At 37.3% G+C, this 26,249-nt stretch overlaps 1 protein-coding gene across 1 annotated transcript in view; it reads right to left on the bottom strand.

Moving 5' to 3' along the window:
* Positions 1-26,249, bottom strand: part of TFAP2D (transcription factor AP-2 delta) — a 60,159-nt gene that overhangs the window by 12,515 nt on the left and 21,395 nt on the right. The window contains exons 6-7 of the mRNA XM_068961037.1: positions 13,745-13,886; positions 9,051-9,164 (exon numbers count right to left, since the gene is read on the bottom strand). Coding sequence (XP_068817138.1) covers positions 9,051-9,164; positions 13,745-13,886 — 256 coding nt within the window. The remainder of the gene's footprint in view (positions 1-9,050; positions 9,165-13,744; positions 13,887-26,249) is intronic.

The raw sequence follows: 26,249 nt of genomic DNA, 5'->3' as shown, positions 1-26,249 counted from the left end.
GTCACCAACCTCAGTTCTGCTTTCTGGCCTCCGGGAGGCATGCAGGTAGCAAGATTTAAAGGGAAGATAAGTCTTCTTTTCCTTCTCTCCTGGATTATTCAGTGACTGCAGGTTTGGGTCCAACTGTAGCCTGAGGCTCAGTCTGTACTCCTCACTACAGTTTTAGGTGGCAGCTGGAAAAATGCCTCCTTCCACTCGTGAGAAAAGCCATGAGGGCAGGAGGCTGGGAAATAACCACTGGAGAACACCAGCAAAGGATTGTGGGGCTTCTCTGCAAAACCTTAGTTCTTTTCAGAACCATGAGGGGAAGATGCTTCTTGTCTCCTGAATATAGGTCATGGAGAGAGACCTCAGCCTGAGAAAAGCAGCTGGGGCCTTTGCACCCAGCGCTGCTTGATGACATCTATCCTTTGTAGCCTAACTGGCAGAGGAAGCAGAGAAAAAGGGAACTGGCTGATTGTGCTTATTGTCTACATAAATTATATTATCCCATAGGCCCAAGGGCTTTTAAAATGGAGGTTGATTGAGGTGCATAATTAAGGTGTATGGTTCTCTGGTAGTGAGGAATCCTTACAGTTCACTCATTAGCGAGGCCTGTCAGCACTCACAAATGTTCTGTGGTTCCTTTGGGTGCTGGTTCTCAACCCTGGATACATGCAAAAACCACCCAGGGACCTTATTTTAAAAATGCCAGTGGTCTGGATGGGAGGGGAGTTTAGGGGGAAAATGGATACATGTATGTGTATGTTCATTGCTGTTCACCTGAAACTATCACAACACTAGTCTCCTATATGCTGAACCTAAAACTCCACTAAAGTGTTATCAAATGACCTGCAATAGATGCTTATATGTTCAGATCTCTTGCAGCATTTGGTTTGGGGCCATGCACCTTGGGAAGTAGGCTTCCCTGGTGGCTGAGTCAGTAAAGAATCTGCCTGCAATGAAGGAGACCTGGTTCGATCCTTGGGTCAGGAAGGTCCCTTGGAGGAGGAAATGGCAACCCACTCTAGTATGATTGCTTGGGAATTCCCATGGACAGAGGAGCCTGGCAGGCTACAGTCCATGGGGTTGCAAGAGTTGGACATGACTGAGTGACTAAACCACCACCACGTTATGAAGTATAATAAATGTTGGCAACTGATTTACACTTTAATTTCCTGCTTAACATTAAATGAAGGTAAGTAATTTAATGTAGATTCACACAAGAAAGGCATCGTGGTTTCACTTGTCTGCTAAGGAAAACAGTTCTCTGTTTTTATTTTTTAGTCTACATTTCTTTCTATTGAAAGTTTTACTTCAAGGGAAATGGGTTTTTTTCTCTTATGTAAACACAGACTATCCTTTTTAACTTAAGTAGTGAATAAGACTTGACCACTTACAGGTATGTTTTTCTTTGCAGTTGTGAGTGTAAGTACATTTTTTGACTTTAAGTTTTAAAGTTTAATTTCAACCTTACAAAAAAGAGTTTAAGTTTGCAAAGCATAAGATTTTTTTTCCTTCACAATTCAGGCCTATTATTTCCAATATTCTTAAATAAAATGGTCTTCGAAGTTGCCTTGAACTGGCAAAACATCCTCAAGGAGGCCTTAATGATTCTATTTCTTAAATCCAAGCTTAGTCATGTAATTTATTTTATGATGTTTTTCTTTGGGGATTGGAGGTTGGAGATTTAATTGAAATTTAAATTGAAATTACTTCTCCTCTGCCATTAAAAATGCTTTCACAAGATTAATAAAATAGCCCCTCCTGATTACCTTCCCCACCATTTTTCCATCTTCAGAAAATTTAAAAAATAAAAGCAAACAACAAAAACAGTATACATCTTAGGCTCCTTGGAGAGGAAGACCAAACGTGCTCACATTTAGTAGAGACACATATCCTATCTTCCACGTGTCGCTAACCCAGAGCACTCAGAAAACACTAGTCAAGTTGACTGGAGTGCATGTTATGTGTGGAACACAAAGAAAAGGAAGATGAATAACCCAGAAAGAGAAAACTCAGAGAGACATGAGAGCTGCCTTTAGAAATTGGAAGGGAAACAGGATTAAACTGACTCTGTAGGGCCCCCAAGGAGTGGGATGTTAGGAAGACAGATGTTGCCTCAGTGGAAGGAAGGCATTTCTAATAGAGCTGTCAGAGCTAGAAGGGATGCCGAGGCAAGAAAAGAACCACCTATCAAGGGAAGGTTTTCAGCCTGGAATGGGTGACAACTTGACAGGGATGTTGGAGGGACGATCCAAATGTTGAAGGAGAGTGGGCAACTTGAGGGGCCTTCCAACACTGAGAATCAATGATGAAAATTTAATCATCAGCAAACACAGATATCTAGGAAGCCTAGGCATTTCTTATTTCCAAGTGTTATGGGATTTCTATTTCTAAGAAGATGTGATGTCAGTACACTTTGTGACTCAAACAGAAGAATTTAAGTACATTGATCATTTCACTTCCCCAGCCCATGGTTCAGTTAAAATATTATGGCCCTGGGAAGGAACCAAGGGAGAATACATACAAGACCTAACAGAGTTAGCATCATAATTTACATTTAGCAAAATATTTATTGGGCACACACTAGTGCTAGGAGCTTCCCCAGTGGCTCAAGCAGTAAAGAATTTGCCTGCAATGCAGGAGACACGGGTTCAATCCCTGAGTCGGGAAGATCCCCTAGAGAAGGAAATGGCAACCCACTCCAGTATTCTTGCCTGGAGAATCCCACGGACAGAGGAGCCTGGCGGGCTACAGTCCACGGGTCGTAAAAGATTTGGACACAACAGAGCATGCACACACATTCATTCATTTACTAGTGCTAAGTACTGTGGGGTCGCAAAGAGTCGGACATGACTGAGCGACTGAACTGAACTGAAAGAGGAAATCCTTCAAGTACCTGCTGTATAGCACAGGGAACTATAGTCAATATTTTGTAATAACTTATAAGGGAAAAGAATCTGAAAAAGGACATATATGTATGTATCACTGAATCACTGTGCTGAACACCTGAAACTAACATGATTGTAACTCAACTGCACTTCAACTATAAAAGTATTTACAGTAAAAAAAAAAAAAAAGAGAGAAGAAACCCTTTCCGAATTACCCCAGGGAACTACCTGCACTCTGCTTAACCCTCTATTATAAGCTCCCTCTCTCTTGTATTTTATATCTTAGTATGTCATTGTCTTCCACATTAGAAGTTCTTAAAGATGGGACAATTCTTTAGCCATCTTTGTGCCACCTGCCATTAGCATGGGAAAATACAAGAAAAAATAAAATAGGCTCCCAAGGTGGGCGTTGAGAAAGAAAGCGTCCTTGTTTTTCCAATAGGCTGTTTCCTCTAAACTAAGTATTAGAAAGGGCTTCCCTGGTGGCTCAGTCAGTAAAGAGTCTGCCAGCAATGTGGGGGACCTGGGTTCGATCCCTGGGTCGGGAAGATCCCCTGGAGAAGGAAATGGCAACCCACTCCAGTACTCTTCCCTGGAGAATCCCATTAGAAACAGCCTAACTTCCTCCCTTTAAGTTGTTTGCTGTGCTTTCACTTGACTTCACATTCAAGGATTTTATGAGAACATAAGAACAAAGAAGGGCAAAGTTATTAATTTCTTGAGCTCTCCAAGAAGGGAATCCTTACCATTTCAGAAAATCAGGGTTTTGGTTTCTATCTGAATGGTGTCTGTAGGGGCGTCTGCAGATTTTTATCAATCATCTTCCCCTTTCCCATAGGTGTTGTGGGGTCTATGTTCTCTAAAGCAATATACACTTTTGGATGGCACTCAGTAAATTACAAATAACGAATAAACCTGCCTCCTGTCATTTTGATAGAAACAAGCAGCATTCCAGGCTGTGAGTCAATCAGCAGAAGGGTCACTGCTCTGCCCACAGTTTCCCAGAGCACTCTGATAAGTCAGCTACCAGAGAAAACTAGAGGTAGTTATTTGGGCTTCACAAGGCCAGTTCATTTCCTAGCTCTACCTGGACATAGTCAGTCTGTTGAAAGTAAGCCAGAGTTCTCCAGAGGTCAAAGCAGCCACCCTGGAAGGTGTAATTCAAGGAGTTCGCATTGGGAAGGAGATTTTGATCAAATAAAACAGTGTAGCACAACTTGATGCTACTAGTTAGAGTTGTCTCTATGCCTGTCTAATTTCACTGCCTCTTTACTTCTTTCCCAGCCAGCACTCAGCAAAAACAGTGGAAATCAGTCTCTCCCAATGGACTGCTTTCAATGTCAGATGTAATATACTTCCTTTCTAAGTCATTCTTCTCTTGAGCTGATGCTTCTGTCAAAATTAAAGTTACCACTATCAGGAAATTATGAAATAGATGCCCTCTACGCTAACACATTGCTACCCAGATTATTCGTAAGATAATAGATGTAGAATTCCTTTAATTCACTAGAGTACAAGAGAGAACTTTACATAATTCTCAGTCACTTTAAAAATGAATTAGAATTATTTTTTCTTCTAAGGGAAAAAACGCTAGGAATATCCTAGGACTGTGGTTCTTTCAAGCTGTCTAACTATGAAAATCAACTTCAGATTTTGCAAATTATACAGATGCCTGACTCCAATCTGAGACTGACCTATTAAATCAGATCTTTAAGAATGTACATCAGGTTTCAAGATTTTTAAAAAGCTTCAAGAGAAATTCCACTATGAAGCCACATTTAAGAGCTACATTTTTAAAGTGTAGAGTCTTTTTCCAAGGTCAGGCAACAAGCTGGACTTTATAGTCCTATTAAGATATTTTACTGAGGCTACTTTTAATAAATGCATAGTAAAAAAAACAAAAAACACACATTTAAATTCAGTTTACAGCAGGAAACTTAAATTTGGATTTTAATTGGAAATCTCAACCATGTTGAAACACTTTATTTAAAAGAAAACTCTTTAAGACATGCAAAAAAGTGAAGTTGGACACATCTTATACTATATACAAAAATTAACTCAAAATGGATCAAAAACCTAAACATAAGGCCTAAAGCTATAAAACTCTTAGAAGAAAACCTACTAGGGGGAAAGCTTCATGACACTGGAAATGGCAAGGATTCCCTGCATATGACACAAAAATCAGGCAATGAAAGTAAAAATAGGCAAACTGAACTACATCAAAAACTTCTGTACATCAAAGAATACCAGAGAATAAAGAGGCAACCTCCAGAGTGGAAGAAAATACAAATCATATGTCTAATACGGGGTTTATATACAGATTTATAAAGAATGACAACTGAACAACAAAAAGCAATCATATTTACAAATGGCAAAGGATGTGATATAAATATCTTTCCAAAGATATCACAGAAATAGCCAACAAGCATATTAAAAGATGCTTAACATCATAATCATTAAGGAAATACAAATCAAAACTTCAATGAAATATCACTTCACACTCATTAGGGTAACTACTACCCACCCCCCAAATCAAACCACAATGGTAAATAACAAGTGGGGGCCCTGTGCACTGTTGGTGGGAATGCAAAATGGTACACCCACATTAGAAAACAATATGACATTTTCTCAAAAATTAAAAATAGAACTACCAAATGACATGGTGATTTTACTACTGGACATATATATATATATAAATTGAAAGCAGGAGCTCCAAGACATATTTGCGCATGCATGTTCAGAGTAGCACTATTCACAATAGCCAATAAATGGAAAAGCCAAGTATCCACTAGGACGAATGGATAAACAAAATGTGGTTTATGCATACAGAAGAATACCATTTAGTCTTAAAGGGAAGGAAATTTAACATGTGCTACAACATACATGAGCCTTGAGGACACTATGCAAAGTGAAATAAGCCAGTCACAAAAGGACAAATACTTATCAATTTACTTATACAAAGTATTTAGTCAAATTCATAGAGACAGAAAGTAGAATGGTGGTTGTCAGGGGTTGGGGGGAAGGGGAAATTTGTTGTTTAATGATTATGGAGTTTCAGATTTGCAAAATAAAAAAGTCTTGGAGATTGTTTGCCTAAAAATGTGACTATACTGAATACTACTGAATTAGAAATCATTAAGATGGTAAATTTTGTGGGTTTTTTTTTTAAACCACATTTTAAAAAATGATATAATTTAGGAAATTTGCTGTAGGGTAAATTTTGGTTAAGTGATTCCTAGTGTCATACTATCTGCCATTATGAAATCCAGAAGATTTCATCTAAGTAAATAATCTGGGATGTAGTTAAAGCAAAATAAATGGAAAAATCTGACAAATATTAAAAAAGTATAGTAAATGAGAGTTAAAACTTTCTGATGGCAAACTACTCAGCATATAAATAACAACACCAAAATTTTACAGGTGATAATTTTATAAGTAGATATACCAGGTAATGTTGAATGTTTTAAGATATGGTTATACATTTCAAATTGCTGTGATCGAGAATCTGCAGCCATACATCCTCTCGAGAGTTTTATACCCAAAATGTAATCTCTCCCTTTTTTCTTTAAACTGAGAATAAGGAGGGGGTAATTTACCATACATTTAGCTCTTCTGCAGGAAACATCAGATTAGTTTCTCTGGGTAATGCTAGACTAGATTGTTACCATATTCTGCATGGGTAGGAACCAAACAGCATATAAAACACACTAGAAAACATTCAGCCCAAGTGTAGCAATGAACATTTTCTCTAAAGAGTCCTGAGACATTAAGCTGGAAGTGACTAAAAATTATTAACAAATCAGCAGATTGTGCCTATGTTAAGCAAACAAATGGTTGCTGATATTCAATTTACACATTGATGTGTAGTCTGTTTTGAGCCTGATAAAGAACAGACCACTGTCCAATAAAAGCTGCAACATCTGTGATTGGAAATGACATAGCACTCCAGTTCTCTGTATTTGAACAGTGAATTCCTTCTTAAATTCATAACTCAACAAATCTCCTTAAATCCAGAATTAAACTTGTATAAAAATTATTGTTTTTAATTGAACTTCTGTTGAAATTATCTTTTTAGTATGTACACAAATAAACATATGGAAACTATTTGTACAGATATGAGAGCAGAAACCTTTAAACTTGGATCAGTGGTGCAGTAAACAGTATATTATTTATCAAACGCTTATGCTATGTTCATTTTCTCATTTTAGCCCACTGCCAGTATATAAAGGAGGGGTTCTTATTCCATCTAAAGCTAGAGAAAGATAAGCTTGAGAAGAATACATACATTACCCCAGATAACTCAGATCAAATGTACTAGGGGTCTGGATTTGAAGACAAGTTCTCTTGACTCCAAAACCTTTTGCTCTTACCTCTGGGCACTATACTTTATCCAATTTTGGCACATTCACCTTCATTAATCCAATTGAATGGTAGGAGAAAAGTCCTGGGAACATATACTACATTTGACGCATTTTTAGAAGATAAATTCTAAGTTATAGAATTTAGAAGATAAATTCTGTTACATCTTGAGGAGCATTGTGATGCATGAAAACTTAAATATTCTTTTTTGACAATCTCTAAATTGCTATGGTTTTCCCAGTGGTCATATATGGATGTGAAAGTTGGAGTGTGAAAAAAGCTGAGTGCCAAAGAATTAATGCTTTTGAACTGTAGTGTTGGAGAAGACTCTTGAGAGTCCCTTGGACTGCAAGGAGATCCAACCAGTCCATTCTAAAGGAGATCAGTCCTGGGTGTTCTTTGGAAGGACTGATGCTAAAGCTGAAACTCCAGTACTTTGGCCACCTTATGCGAATAGTTGACTCATTGGAAAAGACCCTGATGCTGGGAGGGATTGGGGGCAGGAGGAGAAGGGGACGAAAGAGGATGAGATGGCTGGATGGCATCACCGACTCAATGGACATGAGTTTGGGTGAACTCCGGGAGTTGGTGATGGACAGGGAGGCCTTGCGTGCTGCAATTCATGGGGTCGCAAAGAGTCAGACACGACTGAGCAACTGAACTGAACTGAACTGAACTGAAGTTCCATATAAAATTCCAATTTACTTAAATACCCACTACTTTATATAATGAAATATCCTCTTCAAAGGCATTATAGTCATCGAGAGGTATAAAAAACTTTTTAAAGTTTAATGTATGTTAGTCTTTCCTTAGCATTGTTTTTTAAAAAAACTAAATGATAGTAATAAAAAAAGAGGATAAATATTTTAATTGGTGAGAAATACCATGTTGGCATCAGAATTCTAGAGTTTTACAATTGGAAGTCACCTGAAAAATTATCACAATCTTTTTCACATTGCATTCAGGGTATAAATTAATCAGGAAAAATAGTCTATTCTCTTCTAAAGTATCTCAGACAATTAAGGATATGCTTTCAATAATCCTGGGTTCTTTAAAAGTATCCTGGGTTCTTTAAAATATGTTTTTGTGGTCTAACTTAAGAACCATTAACTGAGGTGTACAATTTCTAACTGCAGAGAAATCATTAACATAGTCCTGGAAAAATCAGTCTATGATAGCCTACTAATTTCATCTGTCCATTCAACAATTTATCTAATCAAGAAAAAGAACTGCTTAAAGGATTTCAGTATCCTAATCTGAAAGTGTTATTGTTTGAAATAACAGTGCTCACTCTCAAAGTCACAAACTCTTGGAAATCACAAAAAAATATAAATTTTCTGATCCAAAGTGCTTTGTGCTTTATTTACCTTTACAATTTGATCTCAGATGCTTGGAATTTCAAAAAAATCAGGCAACATCATATAAATATATATGTTATCTCTAAATGGAACTATGGCAGGAGTACAAACATGCCTAGGTTAGTAAAGACTGTCTTCACAATTGAAAAGAGAGTCAACAGAGGGGAGAATGGGGGGAAGGGATAGTTAGGAAATTTGGGATGGACATGTACACACTGCTATATTTAAAATGGATAACCAACAGGACCTGCTGTATAGCACATAGAACTCTGCTCAATGTTATGCAGCAGCTTGGATGAGAGGGGAGTTTAGAGGAGAATAGATACAGTATACACATGGCTGAGTCCCTTCACTGTGCACCTGAAACTATCCCAACATTATTAGTCAGCTATCCCCCAATATAAAAGAAAACGTTTTTTTTAAAAAGGAGAATCCAACCAAATTGGAAAACCAGTCTTACCTGAAATGTGTTAAGTGTCTCTGAATGTCAAGGTCTAGAATTGGAGTGGGTCTGGAGGATCCCAGCGGTGATCTATCTTGGCTCAAGAGGTCTTGAAATTCTTTACAAATTTGTCTAAAATGAAAGACTCAAAATTAAGGTTGAACTCTTTAAACAGGGTTTTAATTTCATTGCATGATATCTTTCCAAAAGTTTGTTTTTTCTTTTAAAAGAAGGCTTGAGAAAATTTCACAAAACAACCTCTGAAGTTCCATCTACAACATACAAGTGAGGAGGGATGAACTGACAGAATAACACTGAAACATATACATTAACATATGTTAAATAGACAGCCAGTTGGAATTTGCTATAATGATGCAGGGATTTCAAACCCAGCACTCTGTAACAACCTAGAGGGGTGGGATGGGGTGGGAGGTGAGAAGGAGGTTCAAGAGGCAGGGGACACATGCATGCATATGGCTGATTCATCTTAATATTTGGCAGAAAATAACATAATATTGTAAAGCAATTATTCTCTTATTAAATAGAAATTTATAAAAAAAATATACAGATGAGGCTCACAATGGCAACTATGTCTCAACTACTATAAGATGATCATTTAAATATATTAAAAAATTTAAGTGGAGGTTAAAACATTGCTTTAGTTGTTATATTAGGATATTTGAATATTTTCAATAATTGAATAAACTAATTTATAAGTTGGCAAATCAACTGCCTTACTGTTTAAACAACAGAACAAGTTACAATAAAGTTAAAGCTGAGGAAGAAATGAGGAAAAAGCAAGTATGGAAAAATTTAGCTTATGCTAAGCAATTCAGGTACATCATGAAGCTGTATCTGGAGAAGTTTCAGAATTTCAACCTTGATGTTTGATTCTTCTTCTTAACTCACTGACTTAGGAGAGCCTCCAGACTTAAAAACAGATGACAACTTTGTAGATTTCCTTTAGGCAATTATTATATCTTATTATGACAGTTACTGAGTTATTATTTTTATGCTTGATTTCATTCTTATTTAAATTGTTATTTACGAAGCTACAGTAAGAAATATTCTTATTTTTTTAAGCAAAATGTCACATTATCAATTATGTAATGTACAAGATGATCTTTGATGAATCATAAATTCTAACTTTATCACTTACATCATTGTCCTTAAGGACATAATTTTTTAGCTGATGTCTGAATTTAAAGTTCTGTTTTTCCTTTTGACTATCAATGTTACGCTATCGATTAAAACTCCCTAACTATTCTGCTTTACCCTAACACAGATTAGTGTTAATCATACTGAATTCTAAATTCAATGAAGAGGTTTATTCATGTTTTTCATAAATCAAATAAATGTTTTGTCGGGTACATTTTTTGATTCCCAAAACTGTCTAACTCATTTCTATTCCTCGCTTTAAATAATTGTCTAATTAATCAAAATATTTGGTTAATCAACAAAGCCCTGGGAACTATGAGGAGTTAGAAGGCTAATGGCTTTTAACAAGCCCTTCGTACAATTGTAAATTTGGCAATATAATTAAATAGAATAGAATCTGTTATTCATAGAGGTAAAAAAAAAATACGCAACCCAGTGTGCCAAGGCAGATCAGTAATTGGGTGTCTCATCTAAAGAATTCTGAATTTTGTATATATTTTGGATACAGTTGTCACAGTCTTGTGAACAAAGGTGAACTAATCAGAATATAATGAATATCCATATAGACTACTTCATTTCAACTTTGAATATTTTATTTGAAAACAGCCAGTGCTTTACTACTGGAAAAATTAGAAACTACTCATAACACATGTTGGATGCACTAATATGTTGCAGAAAGTCATTAATTCCAAAACTCTCCTTACTTCATCTACTTATATTAGTGACTACTTGTGTTTAGTACATTTGCTATGACTGCATAGTCTCTGGTTCTTCAGATCTTCATATGGTCTAAAAAAAGATGGAATGGATATATATAACCACAAAGACAAATTATTTTGTCTGTCTCTTGATTTCTAGATGTTTATAGCCTATCTACTCTCGTATAAAATAAGATAATTTGAATTAGTGAATTCAGTTCTTGCTTAACATTTAATGGTCTGCTAATGTTCAGCTATGGGAGAGGGATCAAAGAGAATTACATGTTCTTGAAATATTTTTTGAAATCAAAGTTCAAAATATCACCTAAAATAATATATCCTACTTAGATCTCAGGTAACAGGGAAATCCCATGGACAGAGGAGCCTGGTAGGCTGCAATCCATGGGGTCGCTAAGAGTCGGGCACGACTGAGCGACTTCACTTTGACTTTTCACTTTCATGCATTGGAGAAGGAAATGGCAACCCACTCCAGTATTCTTGCCTAGAGAACCCCAGGGACAGGGGAGCCTGGTGGGCTGCCGTCTATGGGGTCGCACAGAGTCGGACATGACTGAAGCGACTTAGCAGCAGCAGCAACAGGGAAATACTGCTCCTTATTGAGTCCACTACTATAAAACAGATGTCTCTGTATAACTTTGACAAATATGAAAGCACTGATGCTTCCCTTACTTCTCCTAACTTCTTCGAATGTTTACTTCTATGAAAACAAAATCTCAGCATCCATTTGAATGCACTGGCTTCCAAACACTAAAATAGAGTGATGGGAATTCTTAAGAAAATGGGAATTTGTGTTTGGAATGGCAATGGTAGCATTGCTGTGGATGGTAGGGGTGGAAAGTTATAAAGACATTTCTGGAGGAAAGAGGACAAGGATTTCTCTGGATTAGGGGAGGTGAAATTCTTGGAATATGCATGATACAACCATCATCAAGTGATTTTGAGGTATAAAACATGAAGGTGTTTTATTTTGGGTAATTAGTATTGGGGAATAATAGTATCATTCAGAGGTATCACAGGGCTATATATAACAGGAAATCTGTAAAATCCTGCCAGTTACAATGCTTTGGGAACACCTAGAAGATAGGACCTAACTTCTAGCACTATATGTTTCTTTTAATCTGTAACAAATATTTATAGTCTCCTGAGATTATATTAAGGATAGAAATGAACAAATGACATGTGTTGGGTTGGCCACAAAGTTCATTCAGGTTTTTTGGTAGCAACGTTCAGTTCCTTCTGGAAAACCTGAAATATGGTAGATAAAGACCCCTCTGAGTCCAAAACTGTTGGAAGAGGGAAAGTAGAAACAAAGCAGAAGTGAAGATGCCCAGGGAGATAACAGCACAGAAAAATCTAGGTTTAGGTCTTTTCACTAATAAGTATTCAGGAACTTCCCCACCACAAAGCTCATCTCAAAATTTTAAGTCCAAATGCTATATCCCTCACAACATTCTTTCTCTAACTCTTGGTCTTCATTCTCTTTCTGCTATTCCTTCCCTCTTTATCTCCTTGTTTTGTCTTTTCTTTTGCCCTACCTTATGTTTCTCTTCTCTCTGGGGGCAAGATGAGAGAGCTATCTAGTACTCTCAGAAGAGCAATGAGTAAATATATCTGAAACCCAAGCAGTGACAGCCATGAGCAGCACAAATACCAAATGAGGGCTTTGCATTCTTGAGCAAGCCTGTTGGGCATCCCATATAAAGCCTTAAATTTTAAAAAAGACCTATCTTTCATTGGATGGGGTAGAAGGAGGAATATTTAGTTTTTGTTTTATGCATTTTGAGACCATTTACATTTTAGCCAACATATCATAAGGTCATTTTTTGAAGCAATGTTTCCAACATTATCTACCATATACTCTCTCTTTAGAAGTTTCCCCTAAATAAGAAACTAACTTATAAATGATAAGTTAATCAGCTGGAACTATTAGTTCTAAAATCTGAACATAGAGTTCGGAAATTAAACAAGACTATTAAGACTCTTGATGTAGCAATAACTTATTTTACTAAAGAGAAGAGAGCAAGAATTAGCTACCACTTGAAAGATTTTGGTCTAAAAATCTGAATGTGACTTGAGCAGTACTTAAGTACTTAAGCAGTACTTCTACTGGGTTTTCACACAGTAAATGGTAGTTCTTCCTTTAATTATCAAAAAGTTTTCAAGTTTGAGGGAATATGGAATCATCTTATGCAAGCGTCCTCCTTTCTGCATCATTTCTCTCATTATCTTAATTCATATTTTAATTGAGCTTTTTACAATTTGCAGAAGTTCTCATACATTCTATCTTTTTCTTTTTGACAATATCACACGAAAGCTGGGACAGTACAGGGATCATTTGCTTAATCATATACAGGAAAAAAATGAGGGCACTGACGTCGACCCCTGGATCCCAGAGGTCTCCCTGTTACCTCTCACGTATCTGGGTCCTCAATTTTTGTCACACTCCCTGAACACTTCTTGTGTTTCAGATCTTTATCCCCATTTACTATGGCACAGTGAGTGGCTTAGACCAAATTACATATTTAATACCAACTAACTGGCATATCTGCCTGGAACTTACATCTTCTAAACACACTTTTCTCCTAAGAGTTCCTGTTTTTCTGAAGAGGTTTTCTATGAACTTTCATCAGGCTCAATGGTAGCTCTATCACTAATACAATTGGCAAATCTTGCTACAGGTAGCATGTTGAGGAGGTCCTTGTTTAATACATCTAACTGCCGGTGTGGGAGACCCTCTCGTTTTAGAGAATGGGTGTTTTCTAGACTGTTTTCCCTCATTCAAAGAAAATGAAAAAACAGGATAAAGGCACACAGAGGCTTCCCCATTCTGCTTACTTGGTGGCTAGGATCATCTTTTTTCTTGCTGTCTGTTCTTTCTGTTCCATATGTTGTCTGGCAAGATGTTCTCCTACTGCTTTGGCTGGAAACTCTGTTTCACAAGTGTAGCCAAAATCTCGAGCCAAGTGTAACGCCTCCCCTGTTGGCAGACAGTAAAAGTCAGTTTCTCACTGATGTCCACACTCAACGAGAGGAACACCTTCTTTTTCCTCAAGCCTCATTCCTGGCTGGGGGGTCAAATGGATCATTTTTCCCATTCACTGTAAACAATCCAAGAGGAAAGGAGCTTCTGGGGGGGTCGGTGAAGAAACAGAAACAGAAGCTACTTACCAGGCAGGGGTATGTGGAAAACTGTAGGAGGAAAACCGGAACCACAGTCAAGCAGTTCTGACTCCCCGTAAGGCTCTGACCATTAGACCAGACACACATCAGAGATCCTACATCTTAATGCCCTGGGCAAAAAGCTCTATGGGCATGTCATTTTGTTGCTGCTCAACCTATAACTTATTCAATGTAACTGAAATATTCAGATATCTTTTCCATGATATCTTCCCTTGTGGCTTCCATAATAGTTTCCTTGTGGCTCAGCCGGTAAAGAATCTGCCTGCAATGCGGGGGACCTGGGTTTTATCCCTGGGTTGGGAAGATCCCCTAGAGAAGGGAAAGGCTACCCACTCCAGTATTCTGGCCTGGAGAATTCCATGGAATTCCATGGGGTCCATGGGGTCGCAAAAGAGTTAGACACGATTCAGCAACTTTCACTTTCACTTCACTGCCTTTTCCATGAGACCTATCAAAACATTGACAAACGGTCCACATAATTTTTCAAAGAATTTGGAACACTTTGGAAAGGCAAATAATCGAATTATGTCAATTTCATAACATTATGTTGCTAAAGAAAGCATACTGAATACTTTAGAGTACTAGCATTGCCAGGCTTTATGGTGAGCCTCAGTACCTTTTAGCACTATGTACAGTGCTTCTTCAGTACATTATTAAAAATAATAATATTTTAAAGTATAGTATAATGATTAAAAATGTTTGTTCTTTCATATAATCTGAACCCTGAGCAAACTTTTAAGACAAACAGTAAAATGACTTATTGGCAAAGTAAGATTTGGCCACGGATGTCAGTTTGGAAAACAACAGTATTTTAAAAACTCAAGCCAATTGTTACCTGACCATTAAAACTTTAAAAAAAGCAAGGTCTTGCTACATATGGACTAAGCACGTCTTTTGCTCAAGGTGCAGTGCTAGGTATGAGTAAAGGGGGTATAAAAGGACACCAAAGATTGTCCCTGTTTCTAGGAAGATGACAATCATATCAATAATAGTAGTCACAGCAACAATAAACCCAGAAAACACCTTAGTAGCACTTATAAATTATATTGCATCTATATAAGCATTATCTATAATCTGTACATGTTCATTAACATATACTAATATTATATATAATGAATGTTATCATATTGTATTACAAGTATCAAGTGACTATTAGAGATAAAAGATTTTCAGAGGAGGAGAAGGTGGTACTCATGGAAAGGTGACCAAACAGTCAATCAAATTTTGCCATGAAGAAATTAAAAAATAATCAGCTTTGATGTGTCAAACCTCATGACACTTGTTTGGTGATTGGCCAAAGCAATGTATTTGATTCTGTTTTATATTCATAGAATAAATAGTAGTTAATAAATCAATACCAGGAAGAAATAAAAATGATTAATATTACTACAGAGAAGGAAGAAAAGTTTATAGATACATACACATAATAGGCTAACTAATTTCAATGAAACATCCCTTAGTAAAGATACTATTTTTTTTCCTCTAGAAAAAAAGAGAAATATTAATCTTTCAGATTGGGAAGCTCACATTTATAAAAATGACCCAAAAATTATCAACAACAGAAAACAAGAAAACATTTTAGGATAGTATAGAGCTGAAAAAATATAATCCTGAGAGTACTTTTCCCTTAAATTTTTCTTAGATACATTTTTTTCCCCTTAGGATCTTTAGTTGTAAAAAATGTAAATAATAATGTTCAATATTTGTTTGTGGGATTTTTTTCCTTAAAAGCTTCTATCTCAAAGGTTTCTCCTTATCTGTCTTAAGGAGAAGAAGGAACAAGATGAAGGGTGTTTTAATGATGGCTTAGTTATATGATTTATGCCCATAGAGCTAATGGAAATTGGTAGGGTTCCTGCTCTTGTTTATTTCAGAGAAAGGCACACTTAGCCTATGGACAGCTCCACTGTCACTAGGCAGATATTAGTTAATACCCTGATTTGAAGTTTCAATGTGTACAAATATTAACCATACATCAAAATCAGACTTCCATTTATAGAAGTGTGTTTAAATTTTATTTATGCTACTATGAGACAAGAATGTTGCAATTCACCCTTTTCATTCATTCCCTGAGTCTTTAACAACTTTTTTCATTCCCCAAACCTGAAAAGCCCTGTTCTAGGCCTTGGAAGAGTCTAATTTAATATAAAAATATGATAATGTGGTGAAATGCTAGATCAGATAATGCTTTGTGAATGATCCAGTCATAATTTTCCCCTTAGTCTGTTTCAAAGCAGCAGCAGGTCTTAAGTTAAGACTTTTATATTCCTGTGGTAGAAAACATCATTTTTCCTCTATTCAAAATAGAAAAATGACAAAATGGATTAAAAAAGGTCTCTATATTGACTAGTCTGGGTAGTGCTAATTATTGGAGGGTCACACTTTTGGATAAAGCTGCAAGGTATGAGTAATATTTTAAAAGTGCTTATCACAGGAGTTGATCACCCTAACCAATTAGGAAAGAAAATGTGTGCTTATTTGACAGAAGAAAAGGCACAAAGGTTTTTTTTTTTTTTTTAAGGGACATTGTAGGGATGTCCCTGGAGGTCCAGTGGTTAAGACCTTGTTTTCCAATGCAAGGGGTGCAAGTTCGATCCCTGGTGGGGGAGCTAGGATCCCACATGCCTCGTGACCAAAAAACCAAACATAAAAGGAGCAATATTGTAACAAATTCAATAAAGACTTTAAAAATGGCCCACATTAAAAAAAAAATCTTTTAAAAAAAGGACATTGTAATGCCACGTAGGATGATGACTTTTCCTAAGAAAATGACAGATGAGAGATAATTCAAGAAATTTCAAATGTGAGGTAAAAAATCTTAAAGCTTGACCCAGCAAAGAATGGCTATAGCACCTGATCAGAGAACAAACTCATGTGACCTTAGGACTCAGAAGTATTTTGCAACTAACACAAACACCTTTCACAACTTCATCCTTGTAGAGCAAGTCGAGTTATATAAATTGATATGTCTTCATACTGCAGTATTCACACAGAAACTGATATTTAAATAAAAATTTAAGAGACTATTACAGATACACACAAACATATATATACACATGGATATATGTACAATACATTGTTTTCCTCTACTCTTTCTGCAATAGGAAGAGGCGTGAAACAGTGCCTACAGGGGAATGGCAGCATGCCTCTTAAATTTTATGCTAAAACCTTTTTCTTGAGGATCTGGGTCATTCTATGCGAAGCTCTCACCGTGCGGAAGTTTTAAAAACAGTTTGGATGGAACAGGTGCTATTTACATTTGCACTGACAGCCAGATCCTTTCTTCCCTTAGCTCTGTTTACTGCTTTCTCCTGCTTGCGAGGTAACATTGTTACTGGATGTAGAACGATGCTACATCATAAGAAGTGGCAAGTGAAGACACTGATGTGTAGTAGTTAGAACGTGTAGACTGTGCCACAAAGCTTTGGGTGTGAAAACCCAAGAATGAATGACTAAATGGGTCCGTGAATTGAAAGACACGTGATATTCAAGAACAATGACAAATCTATAGTTCAATCCTGTACCACAGGCATCATCGAGTCAACAGGTTTAAGAAAAATGAAATATGGGGAGCAGAAAAGCTTGTGAATAAGACACTAGGGGATTCAACTAATTGGTAACAATAAAGATCTACAAGCTTCTCTGTCTCTGTGGGGGGACGAAGTACCCATGTGAACAAGTAGGTGCAGTAACCTGGGGTGGCAGAGTGATCCCTGAAGGCTTATATCCCATACAGCAAACATGGCTGCTGTTGCCTCATTTCTGCGCATGACGAGGTAGGCTGCCCCATGGTGGCTGTTTTCCAAAGTGGATTTAATCTCTTCCTTTATTTCAATGCACTGTGCCACCTGACAAACCAGTACTAACCCACCCCCACTTTTTTACACCACCGAAGCAACACAGTAACTTTGGCAAATACGTCCATTGTTATTTCATGCCATTGGAAGAATTACTATTTTAGAAGTAGGTTACATGGGGATAGTAAGAGAGCTTAGAGTACTCTCAGTGCAAGGCTTTAGGCTCTCTAGGCCAAGGAGTGCCATCCTCCCCTTCCAAAAAAGGGGAAACCACTGGGGGTTTTCAATTTTTCAGCAGGAACAGCAGCAGTTGACGACCCATGTTGAGGATCTCTTTCCAAAAGCTGGTACAAGCAAAGTTACAGAATACAGGAAGAACATAAAGAGAGAATTTGCTCCCTGGTTTCAGGGCATTCGTTTTTCACACTGTAAGGCAAACAAACAAACAAACTGAAGGGTAAATATTAGGAAAAATGTAAATGGCAATTATTGATGCAGCCCAGAAATGGACAGTTAATGGAAAAATGTTTTTTGAAGAAAGTGAATTGCTCATTTTCCTGACATTCTGGGTTTCCCCATTATTTTACCTGAAGTAGATCTAAATGCATCTTTTTCAAAGATTTTTAAAAATTGGAGTATAATTGCTTTACAGTCTTGTGTCAGTTTCTCCTGTACAACAAGCATGAAATCAGCCATATGTATGCATATATTCTTTTCCTTCGTATCTAAATGCAGTTTTAAAATAGAAATGAACACATCTGATTTCAACATTTTATCCAGTCATTAAGGACTTTTTTCTTCCTTTAAAATTACTGTATTTTAGAGGTAAATATATTTTAGACAACTATCAATAAATATCTAAAACTAGTTTGTACTAAAGATACTTCTACGTTATTATTCACTGGATAATTCTCACCAAACGTCACTAACTACATCGCCTTAGAACCTATTTAGGTTTAACTTCTTACTGTAATACTCCATAGTATTCAATGAAAGCAATAATTCATATGTGTTAAATTCTACTCACATATCTGTGATTTCAATTTTAATTACATGTATGGAAAATAATACATTCAAATCTATCTCTGGGATTATTCCAAGAAGTACCTATTGGAATGCAAATTTGAGAATATTTTCAAATCTGGATAAGATATTATATTAAATAAGTTATCTTATAACATCAAGCTGCAGAACAGGTTTAATGTATCTGTTATAGGCATCCAGAACGATTCTAAAAGGAGTACATTCTGTAACACTATATATCATACAACCTGGGTTATAGATAAGGGTCTTATAAGCTGGTAGTTTCTCTATTTAATGATGATTTTGTTTCAATACCAATACTTTGTTTTCAAAGTGATAGTTTTATTCCCCATTCCATGCCCTGTACTTAGTACAGTATCTGATTCATAATAGGTACTTAGTAAACATTTGTTAAATGGAAAAGCTTTCAAATGTTTCATTGGCAAATTATAACAACAGTCTTGAGAAGTACCCTTTACAAAGAATATAAATGAAAAATTAGAACAGAAGAGAATTGCTAGAAAGAATGAAATTAAAAAAAACACTGAGTATATCATTGTATCAGTGAAGCCATTTAATAAAATAGGTAAATTTAAAGGTAGTGTTTTTCAACCCTTGCTATTCCCACAATCGGGGAGTCTGTTTAATATGTATATATACAAGTGCACACACACACTCACACACACAGATACACACTTACACATACACACATCAGGGTTTCATCCTACATCATTTAATCTCTGGAGCCAGGGCATCTGCATTTTTTGAAAGCTCTTGACCTCCTCTCGAGCCAGGTTTGAGAATTACTGTCCTAAGTTGAAAGGAAAGCATCATGTGGGAAGGAACTCTACACCTTCCCCCAAACCAGGATTCTGTGGCTTATGCAAAAGAAAGCAGTTGCTACAGAGTTAATATTAAACTGTAAAGACCTCTGTCTATCTGGGTTCTCTGCATTCTGCCTTATTGGCTTTAACACAGAACACACTCTGGAAACAAAAACGGCGATGTGATGGTAATGGAGACATAGCATTCTTGGGGGAAAAAATCATCAGTCTATTAAAAAGTACTTTTGTATAAGGAGATTTAATGTAAGACAAAACTTGCTTATCATAACAGTAGGGGAAAATGAATTATCAATAAAAGGTGTTGGGACAACTGGCTGGCCATCTGGGCCAAAAAAGCGAATAAAATTATATCATACATCCAACAACAAAAAACCTCCAGATGGATCAAAGATTTAAAGTATAGATCCACAAAGTAATTAGAAGATAATGTAGGAGAAATATTTTATAATCTTGGAATTAAAAAAAGGACTTTCAAAGTGTTATAATAAAAGCTAAAAGCTATGGAATGAAATATGTGAGAAATATGATTATATCAATATAAAAAAGTTCTGTATGATATTGACCTGAACAAATAAGCAACCAAACAAAAAAAGTCATAACAGCAAACAGACAAACCAGAGATGGGGTGGAGAGGCTTTGCAACACATATGAGAGACATACAACCTGTTTTCCTTGTATATAATGAACACTTACAAATGAATGAGAGAAATGTCAAAAATTACCCCACCAGGACAAAGTGAAGAGACAAAAAAGCTCATAAAATTCTCCTAAGAATATACTCAATCTTTTTCATAAAAGATGGAGTTTATTTTTTTTCCAATCAAATTAGCAAAGTTCAAAAAATTGATAGTACCCGGTTTGGACTAGTGTATAGAGGGAAGTACTCACGTATTGATACTTCTTACCTCCATCATTGATAAAACTGTAAATTTAAAACTACTGTAAAGAGCAACCTTCCAGTAATCTCCCAAAATTACAAATGCAAATATCTTTTGATCCTATAACACATTCTTAGGAATTCACTGAATAGATGTACTTGCATATCTGTAGAATTATTTGTATAAATGTGAGCTTGCCCATTGTGGCACTATTTGTAAGAGCCAAAGATTAAAAACTCCTATATGATATCTAGTGGAGTACTGGTTAAATACGATGCCTTTAAACAATGGAATACTGTGAGTGTTTAAAAGAATGAACAACTTTCAAAAACTGAAATAAAAAGAACACTAAGATAAGGTGTGAAAAAATGTGTAGGACAGTATGTATAGATTGCTATACATTTTTTATTTATTAAAAAATAATTTATTTTTAATTGAAGGATAATTGCTTTACAGAATTTGGTTGTTTTCTGTCAAACATCAACATGAATCAGCCATAGGTATACATATGTCCCCTCCCTGTCGATCCTGCCTCCTACTTCCCTCCCCATTCCACTCCTCTAGGTTGACACAGAGCCCCTGTTTGAGTTCCCTGAGACATAGAGCAAATTCCCATTGGCTTAGACTGCTATAATTTTTAAAATGAAAACCAAAACTATGCATACACACAATAAACACACACACACACACACACACATCTCTTTGGAAGAAAACAGAGAAACCAGTAACATTTCTTTCTTCCAGGAGGGGAACTAAATGAAGGATACGGTGAAAAGAAGCTATTTCACTCCTTTGTAACTTTGGGGTTTTTACCCTCTATATAAATTATCTATTTAAAATTATATTAATTAAAAACAAAACTACTCTCTGACCTAGATCTTAGAAAGTTTTTATTCAAAACTCAAATATTTGTTGCAAATTAAAACCTAAAAACTTCCACTACTATTCAATGGGCATTAGACATCACTAGGAATTATACAGTTTACAGTTTTATTAGAATACCTACAAATTTTGATAAATCTAAACAATGGAAATAAGCAGAAACAGGAGTGTTTGAAAAGCACATTAGTTGGCATAAACTTTGAAAGAGAGTATAATAGAAAACAGAAATGAAAAACCTAGAAAAGTAATGAAGAGACATGCTTTCAAGGGAGCATCATGATTCATGAGAGTGAATACTAAGCTGGACCTAAGGGGTAGGGAAGGACTGAGCCAAAAAGGCTTGGATAAACTTGACTTTTTGTGCCTGAATAGGAGTAGGAGTCTAAGGACCCCACAGTCAGACACAAAGGCATGCGTGTAATAGCCTATTTCCTCTACCCCTACATGTAAACACCTTTCTCTCTGAAAATGAAAGAACCATAAGATTCAGGTCAGAGGAGTACTGTTAGGAAGTAAGCAAACAATTTAAGAAGATTCCTCTGAGATTGTGTCTATTTATGGATAATATAAGACGCTGAGACCAATCGTTGACAATTCTGATAAATATTAGTTCTCAAATATTAGACAAGGATATCAGATTGTCATCTATCAATAGTCAAAGCAGAGTCTCTCAGATAGAAACTATTCTATGACTTAGAATAAGAAATATACAGATAAGACAATACCTATTAGTCTGAAAAAGAGCCATTTTCCAAGAAAGACCTTAAAATGACTGACTAACATAGACTGCACTAGCATTTACTTATTGAGTCCAATTCCACTGGCATCTCTGAAATGCAAAACTGTGCCCGAGAAGACACGGTCAATGCCAGAGTGTGTGCAAAAGGGGATAGCAGGGTCCCCTAGTGCTTGGGCTTTTCCAGCTGATCATATGACCAAAACGAGCACCAATGAGAACAGTTACAATATAACAAGGAGTCAATTTATGGTCTTTCTTTAATCATATACAATTTTAGAAGAAAGCTAGACCTTGTTATCCCAGAGGAGGGACTAAAGTGGAAATACATCTGGAGTGGGTGGTGGAGACGTTATATCAGGATGATGGTCCTTTTAGACCTACTAACATGCTGTGAGTCCCTGGAGGTCACCCTTAAACTCCACATACCCAGAGAAATCCACTGTGGTACTTGTGTGAATATCATGGTAATATCAGCTTTGTCCTAAAGAGCAAACAATCCTGAGTGTACCCTGTGAATGTATTATTTCTGATACTAAAGGATTTTGGTGTTTTGAAGCCTCAAATAGTGAACAATATCTCTTTCAAACAGCCATGGACTAATTAAAATCTGCTCCCTATTATCTCTTTTAAACTTATTGAAGTTATTGTCAAGTTGATGGTTCTTTTCCCTGTTTTCTTGGAAATGCAGTCGTACAGACTCAAGATTAGAGACAAAAGGTAACCAACTGATAGCACTCCTTTCTCCTATCTTTGGTTGGTTTGGCTAAAGTGGGAAGAAAATATTTTGTAAGATAGTCTAACTAACTAGATTGGCATCCTCTTGAAAGGACAAGAGATACTTTTCATAATTATTCCAGAAAAATGGAAAGAACCAAGATTTAATGTCATCCTAACTTTGAGGGATTAAGTGGCAGCAGATGGTATATCAGGACGTTAAAAAAAAAAAAAAAAGGACAAGAAAGCTCAACAAACGTGCTCAGGATTCCTACCAACATGGGATGTCCAATCCATAGTGAAAAACAGGCCAGCTTCTTTCTAATTCCTTGGTTACACTGTTACACTGTTATAACTATAACTATCAATATATAGCTGAATTCAGAAGTAGTTCAGCAATGCAACTGTTCATAATCTATATCACTAACATAAATTAAAAGCAGAGACTTTACTTTGCCAACAAAGGTCCGTCTAGTCAAGGCTATGGTTTTTCTAGTGGTCGTGTACGGATGTGAGAGTTGGACTGTGAGGAAGGCTGAGCGCCAAAGAATTGATGCGTTTAAACTGTGGTGTTGGAGAAGACTCTTGAGAGCCCCTTGGACTGAAAGGAGATCCAAGCAGTCCATTCTGAAGGAGATCAGCCCTGGGATTTCTTTGGAGGGAATGATGCTAAAGCTGAAACTCCAATACTTTGGCCACCTCATGCGAAGAGTTGACTCATTGGAAAAGACTCTGATGCTGGGAGGGATTGGAGGCAGGAGGAGAAGGGGACGACCGAGGATGAGATGGCTGGATGGCGTCACTGACTCGATGGACGTGAGTCTGAGTGAACTCTGGGAGTTGGTGATGGACGAGGAGGACTGGCGTGCTGCAATTCATGGGGTCGCAAAGAGTCAGACACGACTGAGTGACTGAACTGAACTGAACATAAATCTGAGTGGAAAACACATGATCATGTTGCAAGCCAGACCTGGATTCTCCTCCTTGCTATTCTCATAATCCTGTGCAAAATGGTGAATCTCACTGTACCTTCCTTAGTTTTCTCATTTGAGAATAATGATCACTAAATTTAATTGACACTGACTTTGTGCTGGGAACCCTGTGAACCACTCTACAAACATCCTGATTTCACTCCCATGACAATCTTATGAGGAGGGTACTGTTATTGGTGATGGACAGGGAAGCCTGGCATGCTGCAGTCCATGGGGTTGCAAAGAGTTGGACACGACTGAGTGACTGAACTCAACAATAACTGAACTGTTATTAACACTTCATTACACTGATGCTCAGAGAAGCTGTGTGTCTTTGCTTATAGGACACAGCTAGCAAGTGGTAAGTGGTAGAAGTGGGTTCATACAAAGTTATTTGACTCCAGAAGCACACTGTTAAGCAGAGGTACTATGACTTAGTGCCTTGGACTACTCAGTCTTCCATTTCCCTCCAGGGCTAAAGTTTTATGATTCTGAGTAAATTCTGCTATGAAGTAATACTGTTGTGTAGGGAGAGAAAAACGAGAGGACAGGTACTAATTTTTAACAACTGCCTCTGTCACCCATGGCATCAAGTGTTTAATCTAGCAAATGGATTTAATGCTACAGAAGACATACAAGGCAGATGTTATGGAAGAAAGGGGTGCTGGGCCGTCCAAGGTCTGTCCTTTCTTTTATACTACAGAGTTGTTGCTAAGAAGGTTCGGGACATGACATTTTCTAGCATATCTCACACCCACCTCCGGAATTAGGTATGGTCGTGGGACTAGTTGTCATGGAACATAGACAGCAGCAATGTAGGCTACTTCCTGGCCAAGTAGGTAGGAAGCTGTGTCCTTTTACCATCCGATCTTTCTTTATTGTGAGCTGAATGCACAGGGCTTCGAGAACCTAGAGGAGGGCATAGCTAGAGGCAGAAGGATTCTGGCCCCTGAATGAGACTATGAGAGGAAGGAAGGGTCCCAAGGAGGAACACTCATGTCATCTGTGAAGACTGAGAAATAAGCTTCTATTGTGTTAGTTCAGTTCAGTTTAGTTCAGTCGCTCAGTCGTATCCGACTCTGCGACCCCATGAATTGCAGCACACCAGGCCTCCCTGTCCATCACTAACTCCCGGAGTTCACTCAGACTCACGTCCATCAAGTCAGTGATGCCATCCAGCCATCTCATCCTCTGTCGTCCCCTTCTCCTCCTGCCCTCAATCCCTCCCAGTATCAGAGTCTTTTCCAATGAGTCAACTCTTTGCCTGAGGTGGCCAAAGTACTGGAGTTTCAGCTTTAGCATCATTCCTTCCAAAGAAATCCCAGGGCTGATCTCCTTCAGAATGGACTGGTTGGATCTCCTTGGAGTCCAAGGAACTCTCAAGAGTCTATTGTGCTAAGCCCCTGAAAATTTGGCAGTTAACTGTTATAACAGATAGCACTACCCTAACCATTACAGATAGTATGACCTTTGTCTGTATATAAGGAAAATGAAGCTTAGTCAGGCTAAGCAACTGACCCAAAGTCAGACAAAATGTCAAAAGTGATATTATGGGGGGTGTACAGGATAGGGTCTGGAAGCCTACTGATTTCTTTTTAACTAAAGAAGGAAGCAATAGCAACAAAGGTTTTAGATTTGAAAGAGTGAATAGAAATCACACACATATTTGTAAATGGTCCCCTTTCTTTTGCTGATGGATATTTATACCCTTCCCTCCCCCATATTGTTTTTTAAAATATATATGTTGTTCAGAAGCTCAGTTGTGTTCAATTCTTTGTGACCCCATGGACTGTAGCATGCCAGGCTTCCCTGTCCTTCACTATCTCCTGGAGTTTGCTCAAACTCATGTCCATTGAATCGGTGATGCCATCCAACCATCTCATCCTCAGTTGTCCGCTTCTCCTCCTGCCTTTAATCTTTCCCAGCATCAGAGCCTTTTCTAATGAGTAGAATTTGACCTCTAGCCATGACAAACTGAAAAGGCTTCCCAAGTGGCGCTAGTGGTAAAGAACCTGCCTGCTGATGCAGGAGATATAAGAGACATAGGGTTCAATCCTTGGGTCAGGAAGACCCTCAGAGGAGGGCATGGCAACCCACTCCAGTATTCTCACCTGGAGACTTCCATGTAGCCTGGCAGGCTACAGTCCATAGGGTCACACAGAGTTGGACTGAAGCAACTTAGCATGCACGCATACATAACAAACTGAAAGCCAAGGCATTTATGTTTAAGGACTTAAACTGTGCTTCAAACTCCTGGTGTTACCTGAGAATGCTATGTGAACTTTTGCAAGTTCAGCAAAACTGTCCCAGG

This window comes from Capricornis sumatraensis, chromosome 22 (assembly GCF_032405125.1).
Source record: "Capricornis sumatraensis isolate serow.1 chromosome 22, serow.2, whole genome shotgun sequence".
NCBI lineage: Eukaryota > Metazoa > Chordata > Mammalia > Artiodactyla > Bovidae > Capricornis > Capricornis sumatraensis.
The sequence above is the reverse complement of the archived record's forward strand: the minus strand, read 5'-3'. Positions and strand labels throughout refer to the sequence as shown.